The sequence below is a fragment of the Diabrotica undecimpunctata genome, chromosome 9, assembly GCF_040954645.1.
Source record: "Diabrotica undecimpunctata isolate CICGRU chromosome 9, icDiaUnde3, whole genome shotgun sequence".
NCBI classification, from domain to species: Eukaryota; Metazoa; Arthropoda; class Insecta; order Coleoptera; family Chrysomelidae; genus Diabrotica; species Diabrotica undecimpunctata.
In genome coordinates, this window is record NC_092811.1 from 73352286 (window position 1) to 73371847 (window position 19562).

Sequence of the window (19562 nt, forward strand, 5' to 3'; positions counted from 1 at the left end):
TCATTTGTCGTTATAATATTTTGCGACCAATCAAAATTAAAGTTTGATCAAACTGACCTTGAAAAATAGAAGATCCTCTATTTTTAGAGGATTTGATCCAATGACGTATAATATATAGACTAAGCGGTCCCGTATTCTCGCTATATAATCGGGTGTCCGAAAGATCTCCGCTCAAGGTTGAAGGTATGTTGACCAGAACAGCGGCGTGCTCATTTATATTTTAATGACAATAATTATTTTTTTAATTAAAATTAAATATTTATAATTTTTTTTTGTTCTCGTCTATAAGAGAAAAAATTATTTTTATAATGTTTGTAAAGTACATTACCTGAATTTTAATCATTTTACCAATAGGAAATATTGAAGTTTTGCGTAAAGATTAAAAATTCTAATTTTTTAAATTGTATTAAGGACTATTAATTATTATTTAGTGTGAAGGAAATTTTGATATATAAATCTAATCAGTTTTGCATTTCCATTAAGAGTTGGAGTCTATTTAGAGAGTCGAAAGATGGCTGGAAATCTATAAATAGTAAGGAAAAATTATATCACTTTTAAATCAGCTGTATTAGGAAGTGAATGGCATCTATGGGTGATTTTCTTTTTCTAAAGCCGGGTTGATATTGCTCTAATGTATTTTCGGTAATTTATCTATTTCCCAATATGCTTGACAACATATTGTATATGGTCTATGTGGTGTTCAGTAACATGATTCCTCTGTAGTTACTTATATCTTTCTGTCTCCTGTTTTTAATATCCTTATTAGATGACCCTTTCTCCACTCCATCGGTATATTTTTTGAGTTCCCTATATTCTTACTAGTTTAAGAATCCGGTGCATCAGTTCGTCTCCTCCATTTTTTATTAATTCATATCTCATTTAATTCATGTTTCATCCGTTCCTGGTGTTTTTCACTGTTGCAATAATTTCTTTGTATGTAGCAAATTTTGAAGTTTATATTAGGGAATTAGGAAGGAAATTAATAGGTTACTTGAGTGCAAACAAACAACAAACTTTTGAATTCTAATTTTGTATTTTGTTGTAATGAATTAAATACAAACAAAAAAACATCAAATCGATTATAAATTTTTAACAAAAACCATACAAAAGAAATAATCATAAAACATTTTGCAAAATAATTAGAAGTTTAATTAAGGCATTAATGCATAACTTAATAAATACTGTTTCATTTATTTTCTAAGATACAATATGTTATAAATAAGTTGTATACCAAAGGCATGGATAACTGTAATGGTGGAGTGCATATACAAAATAGGACAAGATAATGTCCTGCCTAAATCGCACAGGCCGATCAGTCTTACATCATTTTTGTTGAAGGCAATAGAAAAAATTCTTGATAGGCATATTAAGGAAAGACACTTGGGGAATCATTTTCTCAATGGCAACCAGCATGCATATATAGAAGGAAATCAACAGAAACATCAGTCGACGAAGTAGTTCAGAAAATCGGTCACTCAATTAATAATGGAGAGAAGATACAGAAGGCACATTTAATAATGCCCTGTCAAATAGATCCACTATCACTGTGTGTAACTGGATCAAAGCAATGCTGGAAAATATATTGTTGAATAGAAGATTCTCACAGAGGTGCAAGGAGAGATTTTGTTCAAAACAGCTAAGGGGTGCCCACAGGGGGAGTGTTTTCTCCCCTCTTCTGGTCACTCCTGGTGGATCACTTGATGTCGCTTCTTGACGCACACGGAGGAAGAAGTACATGCCTAGAGGGATGATCTAGTAATTATGGTAAGAGGAAAATATGGTAATTTTCTATCCAGCACACTCCAAAGAACATTAAATATCCTTAGTAGGTAGCACGACATGGAAAAATTCTCTATCAATCTTAGTAAAACATCTAGGAGTAATATTAGATGTGCAGCTTACATGTAACGCCCAGTTGGAAAGAATAACCAACAAGGCAAAGGTTTCACTTTCCACATGTCAAAGAATATGTGGGAAAACATGGGGTTTGAAACCCAAACCGATGTACTGGCTATATATGACTACAGCCAGACTTATGATTACGTATGACGCACTTATATGGTAGTTTAAATAAAAATAAAAGACCACCAAATAGAAGCTGAATAAGCTTCAACGACAAGCATGCTTAATCATAACACGAGCCATGTTGACTACCCCAACTGCCTCATGGAGGTCATGCTTGATCTCTCTTCATTACATAGGTATATGGATGGAGAAGGATGCGAAGATAAGGTGGATAAGATGTCAGGAAGCAGGGCAAAAGGATACCTGGATCAAATCTGGAGAGATAATTAAAAATTACCTAGATTTGGAAATAGTACCAGATACAATGCAACCTAAATATAATTTCTAAAAGTCGTTTACCATCCTCTTTATAGGGAGGTACAAAAGGGATTTAAATAAAACAAATCTCATAATGGCAGATCAATGCTGGTATACAGACGGCTTTATCCTGACAGTGGTCTTGCGATTTCTCCCACATAGAAATTGTTGCATTCACAGGGTATTTTATAAATGCAGTTCTTTGATCTCCCTTGTACCTTGTTAGGTTTGGTTTTGACAGGATAGATTTCAGTGTATTGGTTGTTTTGATATACTTATTAACTATCTATACTAACTAACTATATTACTAAATCTTGTTCATGAAGAAACATTAGACATCCTTGAAAAAATGGGTGGACCAACTGAACTTTTTATAAGGCGGTATTATAAGAACAAAAAGAAGGCTTAACAATAAAATATTTTGTAGAATTCAAGGCATTTGCTCTTACACTCCATTTTTATTCGCCTTCTGCATATAATTATGTTAGAAGGACATTTTAATAAATGCTTTCCTCATACTAGAACACTCAGTAGGTGGTTTCAGAGTGTTGATGGTGAACCTGGATTCAATAAAGAATTTGATGTTCTTCGTTTAAAATCTATGAACTTTGAAGCACCATTTGTATGTAGTAGAATTATGAATGAAATGCACATCCATCAACAAGAGTGGGTTCCCGAAAGAAACAAATGTTACGGATACATTCATACATACTTTTTTGCTAAATTTTGTTAATGTTATTAAGGTTGTAAGTTTAACTTTTGATGGTGCTCCAGTGAATTTGAAAATGGGTTAACTAACGGTTAGGTTGTAATTTGAACCATAATACCTTAAAAACTACATTTAAACACCCTTGTACAAATACCAACATTGTCCAGCATCGTAATAATTCTGATATCCATTTGATTAAATTGTTTGGGAATACTATAGGTGAGAAGTATGATCATGTGGATAGTAATAATGACATTTTAGCATGGATATATTTTAAAGAATTAAACAACTTGCAAGAGAATGAACGTTTTCATTTAGCTAATAAATTGCGAAGCCAACATATTCATTTTCATAAACAAAAAATGAAATTAAACTTTGCTTCTCAATTATTTAGTAAAAATGTTTCAACTGCATTTGACAGTACATGTGTCAATGTACAATTGAGACACATAGCAGTCGAGACACATATTTCGAAATAAAAAAAAATCCTATAAAACCTATTGCAACTAGGAAACAAAAAACCATTGGGTTTAAATAATTTTAGAAATAAAGACTTTTAAAAACAGCCAATCACTATAAGTAATTTAAAACTACATATAACTGGTAATTCAATTTTAAATTCTGAGAGATAAAAAGGATTTTTAGATTTTAAAATATATATCGCAAGTTTGAAAATTTTTGTCCAGGCTTTAATTATAAGCGAAATTTTAAAATTCTTGCCATTTTATAAATGCGCTTTTAACATTTTATAATGTACTATTCCGCTTGTCCCGTTCATTAGGGATGGTACAAGCTATAGTTGTACATGTTTGTATTTATATGTGGTTAAAAATAAATAATTAATAAAACATATATTCAATAAATAAATTTAAAAACTCGAACATCGAAGTAAAAAACTTCTGTTGTAAGTGGTATATTTAATTAAAAAATTAAATTAAAAATCCAAATGAATTATAATAAAGTTCAGAACGTTTTCGGACTAATCAGTCCATCTTCAGTGAAGCTAAAAAGCAAGTAATTCCACTCAGTTAAGAAAAACGTTAAGGTAAAATTATATCTGTCAAATGCAAAAATGTGGTTTAGATTACTTACTTGTGGAGTACTTGCGTAACTAAACGCAAAACAAAAACAGTAGATGGGTTTACATTGAAGAAAACATACTTAAAAGTATTAAAATTATACGGCAAAATGCCGACGCAATTGAATTACTAACTGGGAATCATCAGTGTTGATTAACTTCCCGCTATGGGATTTTACTATCGACTTTCGTAGAATTGAATTGACAACTAGGATATAACATGTGTTTTTTGTTTGACTTTCGGATTTACAATACCATGTTTCAACGACTGTTATGAATTAGGCGGACGTACAAACTTCGCATGGGCGGTTGCCACGTCTGTCTTTAAATACAAATAAAACTGTTTTTAACAATAAGTCCCTACCCGAAGTAAAATATTTCTAAATCCGAAATTTCGTACGGGAGTTTGCCTACTAACTTGAGATTCCGCAAGTAATAAATTAAAGGTAAAAAGTAAAAAAATAGTTATAAAAGAAACTACAACTACATACATCAACTACATATAGGTTACTGAAACCTAAAAAAACAGATACAACAAAGAAGTGTAACGATACGGAATAGAGCTTTAAATAAGGTGGGCATAAAAATAAACAAGGTAAAATCAATAGTGATTTTACCTTGTGTGGAATGATCTTTTCTATTCATGTCTAAACAGTATCCTTTTAGTCAACAAACTTCTCATACGATTCTGCCTATCTACATCTAATTTTTTTTTGGCTTCATGATGAAGTCTTAGCGTGAAATACTTTTTTAAAATTAAATTTAATAATTGAATGCAATGATTGTTGAGTAGTTCACTGTCATAAATGTGATCACCAAAACTATCCATGATGTCACGAGGCAAATTATTCATTGTGGCGTTTATTAATTTATTTAATAAATTTTTTGAACTACTTTCAATTTTGTTTATATACATTCTAAAATTTTTCTCTGCCTCCTTGCATATTTTTATAACTAAATTCGAAGCATTAGTTAAATTTTTATATTGTTTTACTAACTGTAATTTTGAAAATGTTTCTTCACTTTCTAATATTATTATGCATTTTGTACATTTAATGATTTTTTTTAAATTTCTAACTATAAAGCCAGAAATATATCCAATTACATCTTCTACATAAACACTTAAATTTAAAACATCTTTTTGAAAATAGTCATGCTCATAAAAAATTGTTGTCTTTTGTGTAAAATCTTCTAAATTTTCTTCTATGTTTACTAAACTAGTAATAGGTCGTGCAGATGTTGCGGTTAAAATGCCAACATTATTTATATTTTTAACATTCCCTGTATTAGGTCCTGATATTTCTGTGTGAATAAGCAATCTTTTAAAAGCTGCCTCAAATTGTCGAGCAGTTGGATTATTGTTATAACCCCCTTTACCCCTTACAGCCCCAAAAAATAATTCTAAATGGTCTTGCGACAGCTTGTGAGAAAGTAAATATTTTAAATATTTTTTTTCTTTAACCAAAAGATTAAATAATCCTTTCAAACTTGCGATATTTGAAATGAAACCCAAAAAACCCACTTTTCTTTGTGAAGATATGATACTTATATCATTTAATTTTAAATCACATATATACCTCTCAGCCATTTTTAAATATTCAAAAGTTTCCTTCTCATTATTAATATTTAAAGAATTTTTAAACGAGTATTTAGAATAATATGTCATACTATTAAATATATCAAATAAATTATTAAAAATCATGATAAATTCCGAAGTAGCTTCTGAATTTTTAAATTGACTAAAGTTTTTTTCTTTGTTACAATATGTCAAAGCGTCTGCCACACTTTTACTTAGGGTTTGAACAGCTAAGTTTACCCTCATCTTTTCCTGTCCCCATCTCAAATGGCGATACCTCAATTTATTGGCAGAATGTAATTTTTCATCATATTGCAAGTCAACAAGATTTTTTAAATACTGCCATTCAATTTTTTCATTTTTTACGTTACTCAAAACAAATGTACCCATACAATTACGAACCAACTTAATCATGTGGCACGCATCTAAAAATATAAAAACTTTCTCCTTAGTTATTGGATGTAGAAAAAAAGGCTCAATATTTGTTGCAGATATTTTAGCACCTAAAGCATTGGCCATTGATAAATTGTTGGCAGCACCATCAAAAGTTAATGAATAGACTTTTATGCCTGAATCATAAATAAAATTTAAACAAAGATTTACTAAGGATGCTTTTTCTGATCCACAAAAACTGTCAATTAAAAAATATGCAACTGGCACTTTAAAATTGTCATTTAAGGCTACTAACATAAACACCAGTGCCTCTTTTGCTTCTGGTACATTATCAGATTCTATATCTGTACCAAAATCTACATAGCCAGTAAATTTTTTTCCATCCCATTCCACTTGCTTACGAATAGACATTTCATCCAGCACTAAATTACACACAAGTGTTTTATTTTGCTTCCCTGCTTCTTCAACTTTGTTTTTCAAAGCATTTAAAGCTTCTTTGGAAAATCCAGGTGCACCATCAACAGTTTGGTACCATTTTGTTATGGTTGATGGGTGTGGTAATGAATTATTAAAAGCTCTTCTTACAAAATCATAGGCTTTTGTTGAATAAAAATTTAAAGTCAGTGCAAATGACCTTAATTCTGGAGAATATTTGGCACATTTGGAACCCTTTAAAAATCGTTGAAACAATGCTTTGGCTGATTCTGGTAAAGAGGCCTAAAACAATAAAAAATAAAAAAATAATTATAAAAATAAAATATAATAATAATTTAATTTTATACAGAAGTAAAACACTTAACATTTGTATGTAGGTATAAAACATTTAATTTAAAACTTTTTTAAAAAGTGTTGTATCAAAATTGACACAGGTGCATTACATGACGTTTTCGATCTCATTCAGATAATCCTCAGTGCCTGCTTTTGTAATTGAAAACACTAAAAAAATAGCTGTGACATCAATATATGGTTTTACATGTTTCAAAATTTAAATTCTAATGTGACCATATGTCGATGACATTGGATAAAGATTTAATACTTAAAGAGCAACATGTTTCTTTGCTCGACTTAAACATGTGATTCTTGTCAGTTAAAACGACAAATACCAACTGGCTGAGGTGACAGGAAATATAATTCAAGAAGAATTATATCTTCACAGTGTTAGCTTCAATTACAAAAGAAGGCACTGAGGATGATCTGAACGAGATTGAAAACATCACATTATGCACCTGTGTAAATTTTGATGACACTTTTTAAAAATGTTTTAAATTAAATGTTTTATACCTACATACAAATGTGAAGTGTTTTGCTTCTGTATAAGTTTTTTAAACAATGGTATACAGCCAACTACTGGGAGTTTCCCATTAATTTTTTAATTTAATTTTGTTCTTTATGGAATATGTGAAAGAAAACTTACCAACAACACAGATTCAGCATTTTCTGTAACATACAGTTTTTCTTTTAATGATTTCACCAATGCGTTTAATGTTGTTGCTCGTTGTTTCCATCTTTTGGTAGATTTTCTTAGGGTGTCAATTTGTGTATTTTTTTTTGTTATATACATGTCTACTGATTCCATGTACCTTTTTCTTTTTCTTGAGCAGTCCAAGTCCGACATGGAAAAATCCCCCACATAATGCTTCCTAAAAATAAAATGATTAATGAAAGAAAAATTGCTTATTCAAGTTTATAATAATGCAAACGAAAAATTAAATGAATTTTACCTCTTGTTAATTTTTTTAGCTACTAATTCTCTATCTGCAGCATGCCCTTCGATATTTTCCTTGCCCAAGAATTCATCAGTTTCTGAGGCAGACAAAGTTCGTTCACTGCTAGCAGTTTGTGTTGTTGAGCTGCTGGATATTTGTCTGAAAAAATATTCAATACACTTTGAATGTAACACATTGCAAATATAAATTTGAATTTGAATAAGCTTAAAATATGATTAACCTGTATACAGTTGGTTTAGAATTATTACATACCTTCCAGTAAGAAATTCTCTAGTTTTGAAATTTAAATTGTGGCTGTCTGATGGACTAGGACAAGCTTTAGTTCCTACCACCTCTTTAACATCTTTAGAAGACCTGTATGCAAAGAGAAAACAATATAGAAGAAACAATAAACAGAAAATTTATATAAATATTAAATACCAATGTAAAAATTTAATAAAAGTATTACCCACCTTGGTATAGCTAATGGTTTTGCATTTTCTTTTAGACGAACAAAGCCAGATTTCGTGATAAGATCATTTGGATCAAAATGATCACAACAAATACGTGACCATCTGGAAAGCTTGTTTTTATTTAATTGTAATATGTTTATCCAAATTTCTTTTTTTTCTTCCCCAAAAGGAAATCTATGAAAAAAAAATTAGTAAGAAAAATTCTATGCAACGATTTTAATAAAAAAAAACAAAAAATTTAATGGAAATTGTTAGTATTCAGTATAATGCATAATAATTTATTTATTTATTAAATAAATAACAACTATAACGCCTCCACTGGCTATCACCACATAACCTAATATTTATAAAACATACATATAAAAAATAACTTACTTGAAAAGTGATAACGTTTCGCTCTTCGAACTTCCGCGACCACAGACAAGACACTTAAATGGCATTTTACTAAAATAGTAGGTAAATGACTCTTAAAAATTTAAAATAAAATTTGCTTGTCACATAAAATATTATCTAAACACACAAAATGGCGAAAATGAAAATATTTTCAAACACAAGATCAACTTCGTAATGCTTCGTAAGAAATCATGAACTTCGTGCAACTTCGTATCAAAACAATAAACAATAACAATAACAATAACAAAGGTATTTCATGTTGCGGACACTTTTTAAAGCGTTCACCGAGTCTATATATTATACGTCATTGATTTGATCAAACTCAGGATGTGACGTCATATGCTGTTAATTTTTTGGTTTGGTCAAACTACAATAGTTTGATCAACTATTTGACATTTGACCGTCTGACACGGACTTAAGTAAACTTTACATTATAATGATTTTATCATATGACAATATCATATGAGATTTGTTATGATACCTAGTTTCTATGATGTTTTAAAAAATCATGTTTACACTGCATGATAAGTTATGACTTATGATATGAGTGACAATGAGTGAGGTTTTCTTGATTTTTTTTTTGTTTATGGTCATAGATAAAATTACACCTTTATGGTCATAGAGATATTAGACACAGATATCAACTATTAGATTTTTAAATCATTATAATGGAAAATAAATCGTTGATTGCATTGACTTCCCGACTTTTAATAATAACACGCCGGCAATAACTGCGTACAGATTACAGCAGTAAGAAGAAAAAGATCAGACGCCTTTGGGCTTGCAGGTGGCTCTTACGAAGAAATCGTGGACAAGGTATATCAAATTTAGTGTTAATATTATACCAAATTAAAAATAATTAATAAAGAAACTAAACTAAAAGTATGACTAAGAAGACTATAAAACACTAAACTAAGAATAAAATAAACTAAATACCTAAATAATAAAAGAAAAATACGATACAATAGCACACATTAGATAATAGGTTCAATATCAATGCAACAAACAAAAAATAAATAAATAATAAAGAATGTTGTCTCTTGGTAAGGGAATGTCGCTGAATTGACATAAGAATAAGGCGGGATATTTAAATCTGTTGGTGTTACCCGTATTATTACCGAAAATCATATGATTTTATCATGCGGAATAGGTACCGTCCTATAGGAGCGATTAACATAGCACACTACCACCTAGCATTGAAACTTCCGTGTTAAGGAATAAAACAATGATTGGCGCATCACCTAGTGATAGGGCGCATAACTATATATACATGGCGCTAAATTCAAAAGTTTAGTAATATTACCTAGGATTGTGAACTCATTTTAAAGTAAAGGAAAATCGATATAATCCTAAAATAACAAGAAAAATCCTTATCCTATACGATAATAAATATTTTTCGTATACTTTTTGGGTTTTCTTGTTATGTTGGGACTATATTTATTTTCCATTACATTAAAATGCCAAAGTGGTTAAAAAAATTACAGAATAAAATATAGAATAAAATCTTTATTTATAAAAATGTTACAAGAAATGTTATATGTGTTACAAGAAATATTAATAATACAAGCCATGTGTAGTATAATTTAGTTTTCTTAATGTTGTGACAAGAACGGGTCAGTATTTAAATAATTGTTTTGTCATTCTTATCAAGTTTTATGTGAATAAAAGCCTAATTCTGCAAAAGACATTTTACTACAATTTTATTCGCATAAATTTACAATGGGGAAGTACTTTAGACCAGATAAACTAGAGGCTGGTCCAAACTGTCAAACTTCCACCAAAGAATTCAAACATTAGTAAGTATATAACATTCAAGAATTTTTTAGAAAGCAATGAATCTAAAGATAAATCCCTAGAAGGTAAAGATAAGTACATGCTTTTAAAAAATTAATCTATGATTACATAAGCGAAGCAATCAATCTGGAAAACCAATTGCTTTTTTCACACATACCCTCACAGATTCTGAATAAAAACATTATGCAATTGAAAAAAAAAGCAAATGAGTTGAAGTATTTAAAAAAATGCAGACATTATCTGGTAGAAAAGCAATTCTAACCAATTACAGATTAAATCACTATTTGGTTTATATAGAATGACGGTATATATCAAATCTAACGAGGAGAACTAGCTTTACTTCACAAGAATTTATTAATTATCTACACTCTAAAGGAATATATTCAAGTAGAACAACACCATATAATCATGAAAAAATGGTTAAGTCGAAAAATACAATGAGTTATATGGACGGGTGAATGTAGTATAATTTAGTGTTCTAAATGTTGTGACAGGAACTTGTCAGTATTTAAATATTTTTTTTGTAATTCTAATGTCAAATTAAAGCCTAATAAGCAACAGACAGCCATCAGACATTCTGAGTTTTTTGTAGTACTTTCATCCTAATGCAATAACACCACACTATCAGTGGTCAGTGAAAACTCTTACAGTCTGGCGTTCTACTCACAGAAAGAGAGAACTCAAGGACCCTGCTAAGTTGGAAACAGAACAATTAAATGATTTAGTTCTAGAAAGAAGTTTATATACATTTATACTCATACTATATGTTATATATTTATATGATAATACTTTTATTCTTATAATCAGAATCATAATATGAGTTCCAGAAAAATATTCTGGTTATCAACAAAATTATGATTTTGATTAGATTAGCAAAATATTGCTTCTTGCAAAAAGAAAACCCAAGAATGAGGAATAACCGAATGATAGCAAATAGAAAAAACGAACAAAAAAAAAAAGAACAATGGATAAGGTAAATAATTTATTTCTAAGGTATGCTTAAAGTTTTCACCCAGAATGTAAGCTTTGCTAAAACCTGATATAGTAACTTTATTTGCTCAGTATAAACTCCAAACAACAGAGGATAATAATGTTTTTATGCCTGAAATGACAAACACAATTACAATCAACAGATTTTTTCACCAGTATGTCATCTTAAGATCAGACATCCCATCCCTGTCATCAACAGAATAGGAAAGATCCCTGTCAACACATTCAAATTTATTTATTCATAACTCTGAACGCCTTACCGCTGTCTATGTGGATGCAGGCTAATATACGGGACAAGCCGATTAAGTGTTACAACTTAGTGGTTAAGTACACAGTATTTTAAGATAATAAAATTAAATAATGTGAAATAAAAATATATTATGTACACAAACACATGCATGTACACATACATATATATATATATATATATATATATATATATATATATATATATATATATATATATATATATATATATATATATATATATAATTAAAGATGTAATGACATTTTAAAACCTATAAACCCAACAGTTAGTTCTATGATTCTAAAATCCAGCACAAACAATAAAGATGGAAAAATAACATAACAAAAATAAAAAAATATGTAAAGTATTACCTAGTTACAATAAAAACATGAAGTATTTTACACAGTTAAGTTTCCAAACTCTATGGTACCAGTAACTCTTCTACTAATATTTATATATTTATTGAGGGACATATTAAATACATTTACATTTAGGTTGTTTAACAAAGATAAGTATCTATTCAGTGGGCTATTAGCACCATAGGTTGTTTTACAAAATGGAACATTAAAAGTACATAGATGAGGCAAACCATGGTATTATAATATGGTACTCTAAGACCAATCTCACTCACAAGAGAGGGACAGATCCCTCCTCATACTTAAAGCAGGCAAGCTCATAGACCTCTCCATGACAGTGTAGTCATGGTCTGCTAATCTAATCCAACTTTGAAAGGCACACACCTGTAGAAATTTATGCCGAACCCTCTCTAAGGTGATGCTTTTTAAGATAGTTGTTGAACCACCACCTACAAATAATTCAAATACTAAGCTAAGTAAGACTGGTTTTATAATATATAATTTTAGGTTAAATTTATAAACTAATTTTATAGTAAAAGGTCAGATATAATGTGAATAAGAATATAGGTCAGTGGTATAATAGTTCTTACCTGGTCCTGGTAAAAACAAACTCGGAACGGCTGTTCTCGTAATACCGCTATTTCCAACATTGACTATATCTTCCTCTTTAAAATGACTAGCGCATACACGAAAATTGTTATAAATAGTTTCTTTTGCAGCATTCTCTAATTAGGGCTCTTAACAGCATTCACCCATTTATCAAACATATCCATATAATGTCCTGGACTTAAAAAAGTAGTATCAAAGAATATAGACGCTTAAGCGTCTATATTCTTTGGTAGTATCCATGCAATCTGGAACACATCTTTTTTGTTCAGTTCTTCGTCTCTACATTGTTATTCCATGTAATGCGTTCGATTCCATAATAAAAAATCGTCGAAAATTGTACGATTTTGCACTATTTATACAAAAAATTTTAAATTATAAAATAAATTATAAAAAATAAAACAAATACAAATATGGCGCCGTATTTGTCTAAACTCATGGTACAATGAATACACAAGGTATGATACATAATGTTCCAAAATCGGTTCGCTTTCGCGCATGACGTAGTCAAGATCGCTTATTCCCGCAACATTTGAATGTAGTTGTATAGGAAAGACTTTTAATTTTAAGTTTTTTTATATAATTTGGCTAATTTAATTATAGTAATTATAAAGAGATAATAAAATTATGTTATTATAATATTTATCCTTTATAAAACATATACATATCCTTTATAAGACAAGTTTTAATTATCTTTTATTACACGTAGGTACAGGTTAATTAACTTATACTCCAGAGTTCGATATTTCAGATGTTTAAAAAGATACAGAAAAGTGGTAATGGAGGTACACAAAATTTGTACGTATATATACCTACTGAACTAAACACAAAATCAAAATAAATAATGACAAAGTCAACTTTATTTATATCGAATGAGCTAGCTGGCCATCGAATATGAGTGTAGTGAGGGCACACAATATTGCACATTTACATAAACATTTAAAATGACATTTTTGTAATATTCACACATAAAATTATCTTGGTATTGTTTATAATAATGATAACATTGTATATTTTAATAATGATAACATGATTTAACAAAGAAAAATATGTTATTTTGGAAGATGCTAAATTGATTTCCTCCGAAACAGTTCTTATTGCAAATTGCATAGCAGGCTTAGGCTAGTTTCTTACTTAACAAATCGATATGAAAAAACCATTTAAGGTTTCATGACTAATAATTAATAAAAATAAAGATTTAGATTACGTCGTTGACCTAGAAGTAGTAAGAAGCTGCTCAACATACTTTTTGGACTCTCTGTGTTCGCCTCCTTGTACGCGTTTCTTTTGGTTGGTTAAAAGGGTAGCCGATGTTGATTTAGGCAAATAAAGACTAGGTACTGCCTCAGGTTTGAGTTTTAGACCCTTTTTAGAAACGTAATTTAAAAGTTCCTGTTGTAGATTTCTTTGGTAATCTTCAGTTTTAAAATGTGTATAAAAAATTCTGGCAGTATTACAATTAAAATTATCCTATCTACAACAAGATATAATCCACAGTTTTCTGGTCACGCTATAGGAAATGTATGAAACCTAAAGATTTTATCTTCATTGTCACTATTGCAACAAGCAATTGCACAGCATACTTTGAAAAAGGTACAAAACCAGATATGGCAAATAAAAACTTTCAGTTTTGCAAAAAAATACTATACAGTATAAATAAATAGTAACTAAACACCATTTGTATAAAGACACATATATAAGCATATATCTAAATTATTTTTCTATTATAAAATAGATGACTCAGTCAGTATTGAGATCCTTTACAATATATTTATTATCTCATAACTTGCAATTTGCAGTAGTCACCATTGATAACCGATATTATTGTTGAACTTTTGTTTTTATACAAGCTTTCTGTCTTGCCGGTGTAAAGTCGTCTGAAGTCGATATTTATTGTGTTTTGCGTTTGAACTAATTTGTGTCTTATTTTCATATTATTATATTGTTTGATAAGTAAATTTTGCATATAATAATCGGTAGGTTATAATAATGTGTATATTTTTTATTTTACTAAATTTCATTATAACTCGTCTAAAATACCATATTGAATTCTAAAACAGATTTTTCTCCATTGTACTCTATTTTGTTTTTATTTCAGTAAAACTGCTTGGAAGTGAGTGACAGTGAATCAGAATAAGCAAATCTACTACTATTTACCTATTCACAGTATTTCCTCTGCAGAAAATTTTTAAATTTCAAGGGATTTGCATACAAAAAGAGTACTTATATTATTAATATATGTATGAAAACAAAAATAAATATTTCGCCTGAATCTCTAGGAAAAGTAAAGGTTTTACGCTACTGAAAATATATTTTTTATTCAATAATAGCCAAAACAAAACATTTAAAACAAAATTAGATCACTTTTTAACCATAATTTCAAAATTAATGTGTACGTTAAGCTGTAATAATGGGTTCGAGGTGGTTCAGGTGATCTTAACTACGTCACACTCCTGGGCCAGCTGTCAAATGTCATGCGCAATATCATACCTTGTGTATTCATTGTACCATGGTCTAAACTCAACTTTGACTTGATCACAGCACACTCACTCCGTGCAGGAACGAGACTAGCAGCGCCACCAAGCGAATGGGCGCCTAATCCGAACATGATTTGACCTTGGCTATCCCTGTTACCAATCTAGGTGTAATTTATCTATGGCGATTAATTACAGGGACCCGATCCGTCAACTGCGCATGTGCATTTTTGAAATGTCAAGGACATCAAAAGTGACAATCTCCCACCTAAAATAATCTGAGCAAATTTATAAAAACGATTTTGGCATAAAAACAGGAAATTTTAAACTATTTATTTCTACAGGTACATAGTTGTTACATTCATAAATAAAAGAGAATAAATAACTTGTACTCTCAGTAATAAGAAATAAAATCACATTAATCTAGTGGATATTGATGACTTTGATATGAACCCATGAACTGCCGAATATTGTTTATTTTGTTGTAGTAGCATATGGAGATTGTTAACTTTGCACCAGATAATTTAAAATATTTAACGTAATATACGTTTATAAGTGAAGATAAGGAATATAATACATTATTATAAACTTAAATTGAATTATTGTTGTTGAAAGTAAACAAATTATTTATGAACTAAATTTAAATTTTAAAATACCTGAATTCTTTATTACTCTTCCAGTTTAAGCTGTAATATTGTTCTAACAATGTTTTAACATCAACTGCTTTATCTTGTTTTACTTGTAAACTATAGGTACTTTGGTATTATACCAGGACAATACTGGTCCATATTTCTATTCTTTTTTGTGAGTGATTTATATTCAATCATATCCTGTCGATAAACAGGTTCCCCTTTTACTAGTATCTTGTTAGATCTGGAACTCTTCCCTATATAAAACCTTTTGCACTCACTGATTTTAAAAACAATGAATTTATAGATTTTATAATTGTGTCTGCAGCTTTCTTAAAATAGAACACCCCACAATCGTTTCTCAATTTTATCATTGAAGGAAAACCTCAATTTTAATAAAAACTGAAGTTTGTTATTAATTTTGATATGACATGCCTCGAATATAAACCTTAGGGTGGCAGACTGAATAAAATAAAATTTATCGTTCTTTAACATAGCTATGGAGCACAAAATTTGTATACTTATATTTTGTACTACCTGTGTGAAAATAATTATAACTAAAATAAAAATAGTTTGCATATCAAACAATATATTTAAATTTTTGTATAAATATGATCATTAGAAACATCACCTGTAACATACAATTTAGAATGAAGTGTATTATCTATTACATGTTTTTCAACAGCATCTGGTTTCTTCATACGGATTGTTTTAGCTTTCATTTTCTTCCTTGTTGAGAAGAATGCTTGTTTTTCAATTTTTTTGTTTGAAGGTATTAATTTATCTTCCTCCAATTTGATAATAAATTCCTCAGCTGACGGTTTTGCACAGCTCAAAGATCCTACAGAAGCAGCCACTTTTAAATGTTTGGTTATCAGTTCCATTTGATCAATGTTTAAATGGTCACTTTGTAATTTTTCAATTATTTGGAATGCCAGATCTGTTGCTTCTTTTTTTTGTCTGCAACACAGATGGTAGAGGATGGGGCATTTTGACGCAGTGCTGTCACTTCAGTCTCAATATCTGGGTTTTCAAATTTTTGTACATTTCTGTTCACTTCCACTTCTGATTTGTTGAAGTTTAAGCAAACAAAATGTATATGCTTGCATATGGTTAATTTTATTGCATAGTCTATGCAGGAACACTCATACATATGTATGCAGATGTTACAAAAAGTGCACATCAGGTGACAACATTTGTCGAATTGCTTTTTACTAATTATATGAAAATCATCGGCAGTTTTTATGTAAAAGCTGTTATCTTCTCTATTTCCTAATACTTCTACATTTTTTACCAATAATGTTAATGCAGCTCTGTGTCTAGCATTTATCATACTGCAGTGATGATGCTTTTTATTTTTTTGTTATTTTTATAATTCTCTCAAGGGTCTTCTCTCTCATAAATCTTTGTAAACAATGTAATGTTTTATCCATACGTTTAATTTTTTTCCCTTCTAAAGACACGTGTTTAATTGTTTTATGCATAGCCTCTAAATGCATATTTGTATTTGCAGGACAATTTTTTCGGTAACAATAAGCCCACTGTTTCACATTTTTACCATAATGTATTTTTACATAATCACCTATCTTCTTAGTTTCGTCATCAGATAGTAAAATATTTAAGAATTTGTTGAAATCAGAAATAAACTCATCTTCATCCAGTATACATTGAACATACTTCAATGACTTATAAACCCATTTTCTTTTATCCCAGTCTGACACTTTCCCCAAATTTTGTTGCCAAGCACGATCGATGTGTATTGAACAATATAACTGTTTAAGTGGGGTACCCATAATTTTTTGCCAAGGGAGATAAAAAACTGAAGTAATGTCTGACATAAAACAGAGTGTTTGTATTTTCCCAACAACTTTCATAATTTCTGTAAAATAAACTTCATTAATGTAGGAGTCCTTTCGGTTTGAAAATAAAAAAGCTACTGGAAATCCATTTCCAAATTCATCAATGACCAGAACTGTAGTCATTTCAAAATCATATGCATTGAGGCCATGTGTACTATCTACGCATATAAGATCTTGACCAAATTTTTTTAACAGCTCTGCTTGAACTGGACTCATTAATATTAAACAAATATCATTATTTTCTAAATTGTATGCAGTACATTCAGAATTTTGAGGTTTATAAAATACTACAGGATTATTTTCGGTTCCAGACATTTCTTGAATCCATAATTCGACACTGACTGCATCTTGTTTGTGACGGCACCCATCCTTTAGACCTATGTTATAAGAACGCATCACATTATTAATGTCCATCCTCGTTAATAAGTGATCTCTTTTCAATGAACATCCAATGTTGTCCCTCGTAGAATTTAAAATGCTAAAAGCAAATTGGTAGACAAAAAAAAAGACAAAATTGCTTATTAAAAACTTACTGCGATACCGAAACACCTGCAATTAATTTGGAAGCAACACTTTCGCGTTTGAGTTTAGAGAGTCTCATGTCCTGCATATCCTCTTCATGTCCATAATGAGTCTTAACATAACTCATACTACAGAACCCTGTTTCAATTACTAACGTAATTATTATCTGACTGGTACAATTTCTGTTCAATTTACAAGAACCCTGACATTTCGAGTATATGCACTTTCTTCTCTTCTTTCTTTTCCTGTAATTATACATAAAAATAAATTAAAATAGTTATATTCAGTAAAACAGTACACATATTTATACTTACTGACATAGTCTGTCTTTTATAAACTACAAACAGAACTTTTAAAAACTTAATTAATTCCTCACCTGAACGACTGCAATTGAAATAGATCTTCTGATTTTCAGTTCCACTGCGTTTGATTCCTTCAGATTTTTCATAGCGCACATTGTTTTCTTCTTCCTCGAGCTTTAACCATGCTGTAAACTCTAAAAAAAATTGACAAAAGAAAATAATTTTATTATGATAAATTTTATCAGTCCTACCTTAAAAATTTTTAAAACTTGTGGTCACAGTTTCATTACGAAGGTAATGTTCTTGTTCTAAATGTAATCTTAAATCGCTAATGAATCGAAAAGATGTCTTACAACCTTCCAGACACTTATTTAAATGCACATTTTCCTCATATTGCATCGGCGTAGAAAGTTTACCATGTATATTTTTTATATGTTTATTTAAGTTAGACTGATTTGAGAAAGTTTTACCACAATCAAAACAGTTCACTGACATTTTACTAATTATTTAAATAGGAAATTATTTAAAACAATTTTCTATGCTGTGATTTTATACCTCTGCAAACACAATATCAAAGTATAATTTTGGTATAATATTCGACAAGGCAATATACCGTTAACATTTTCATTTGAAGGTGAAGGTTCCAAATATTTCGAACGCAGTCATCTCGCACATGCTCAGTCAACGGATCGGGTCCCTGTAATTAATCGCTCCTCCGTCCTATTCTCCTGTGACAAGCTATGACCATAGATAAATTACACCTAGATTGGTAACAGGGATAGCCAAGGTCAAATCATGTTCGGATTAGGCGCCCATTCGCTTGGTGGCGCTGCTAGTCTCGTTCCTGCACGGAGTGAGTGTGCTGTGATCAAGTCAAAGTTGAGTTTAGACAAATACGGCGCCATATTTGTATTTGTTTTATTTTTTATAATTTATTTTATAATTTAAAATTTTTTGTATAAATAGTGCAAAATCGTACAATTTTCGACGATTTTTTATTATGGAATCGAACACATTACATGGAATAACAATGTAGAGACGAAGAACTGAACAAAAAAGATGTGTTCCAGATTGCATGGATACTACCAAAGAATATAGACGCTTAAGCGTCTATATTCTTTGATACTACTTTT

General features: G+C 30.0%; 1 protein-coding gene and 1 long non-coding RNA gene across 3 annotated transcripts; both read right to left on the minus strand.

Moving 5' to 3' along the window:
• Positions 1 to 10136: 10136 nt before the first annotated feature.
• LOC140450141 (uncharacterized) lies at positions 10137 to 13072 on the minus strand. The gene is made up of 2 exons (XR_011951973.1): positions 12628 to 13072; positions 10137 to 12486 (listed from the first exon to the last, which is right to left on the minus strand). It is a non-coding gene; the product is annotated as an uncharacterized lncRNA (long non-coding RNA).
• A 3313-nt stretch (positions 13073 to 16385) lies between these two features.
• LOC140449689 (uncharacterized) lies at positions 16386 to 19096 on the minus strand. Of its 2 annotated transcripts, XM_072542971.1 has the most exons (4): positions 18681 to 19096; positions 18504 to 18623; positions 18139 to 18372; positions 16386 to 18083 (listed from the first exon to the last, which is right to left on the minus strand). In XM_072542971.1, the coding sequence occupies exons 3-4, from the start codon at positions 18252 to 18254 to the stop codon at positions 17099 to 17101; spliced, it is 1101 nt and encodes a 366-aa protein (XP_072399072.1). In that variant the 5' UTR covers positions 18255 to 18372; positions 18504 to 18623; positions 18681 to 19096; the 3' UTR covers positions 16386 to 17098. The 2 variants fall into 2 exon arrangements, with proteins under 2 accessions (XP_072399072.1, XP_072399071.1); XM_072542970.1 differs by lacking the exons at positions 18504 to 18623; positions 18681 to 19096 and having other exon boundaries at positions 18139 to 18483.
• Positions 19097 to 19562: the final 466 nt, after the last annotated feature.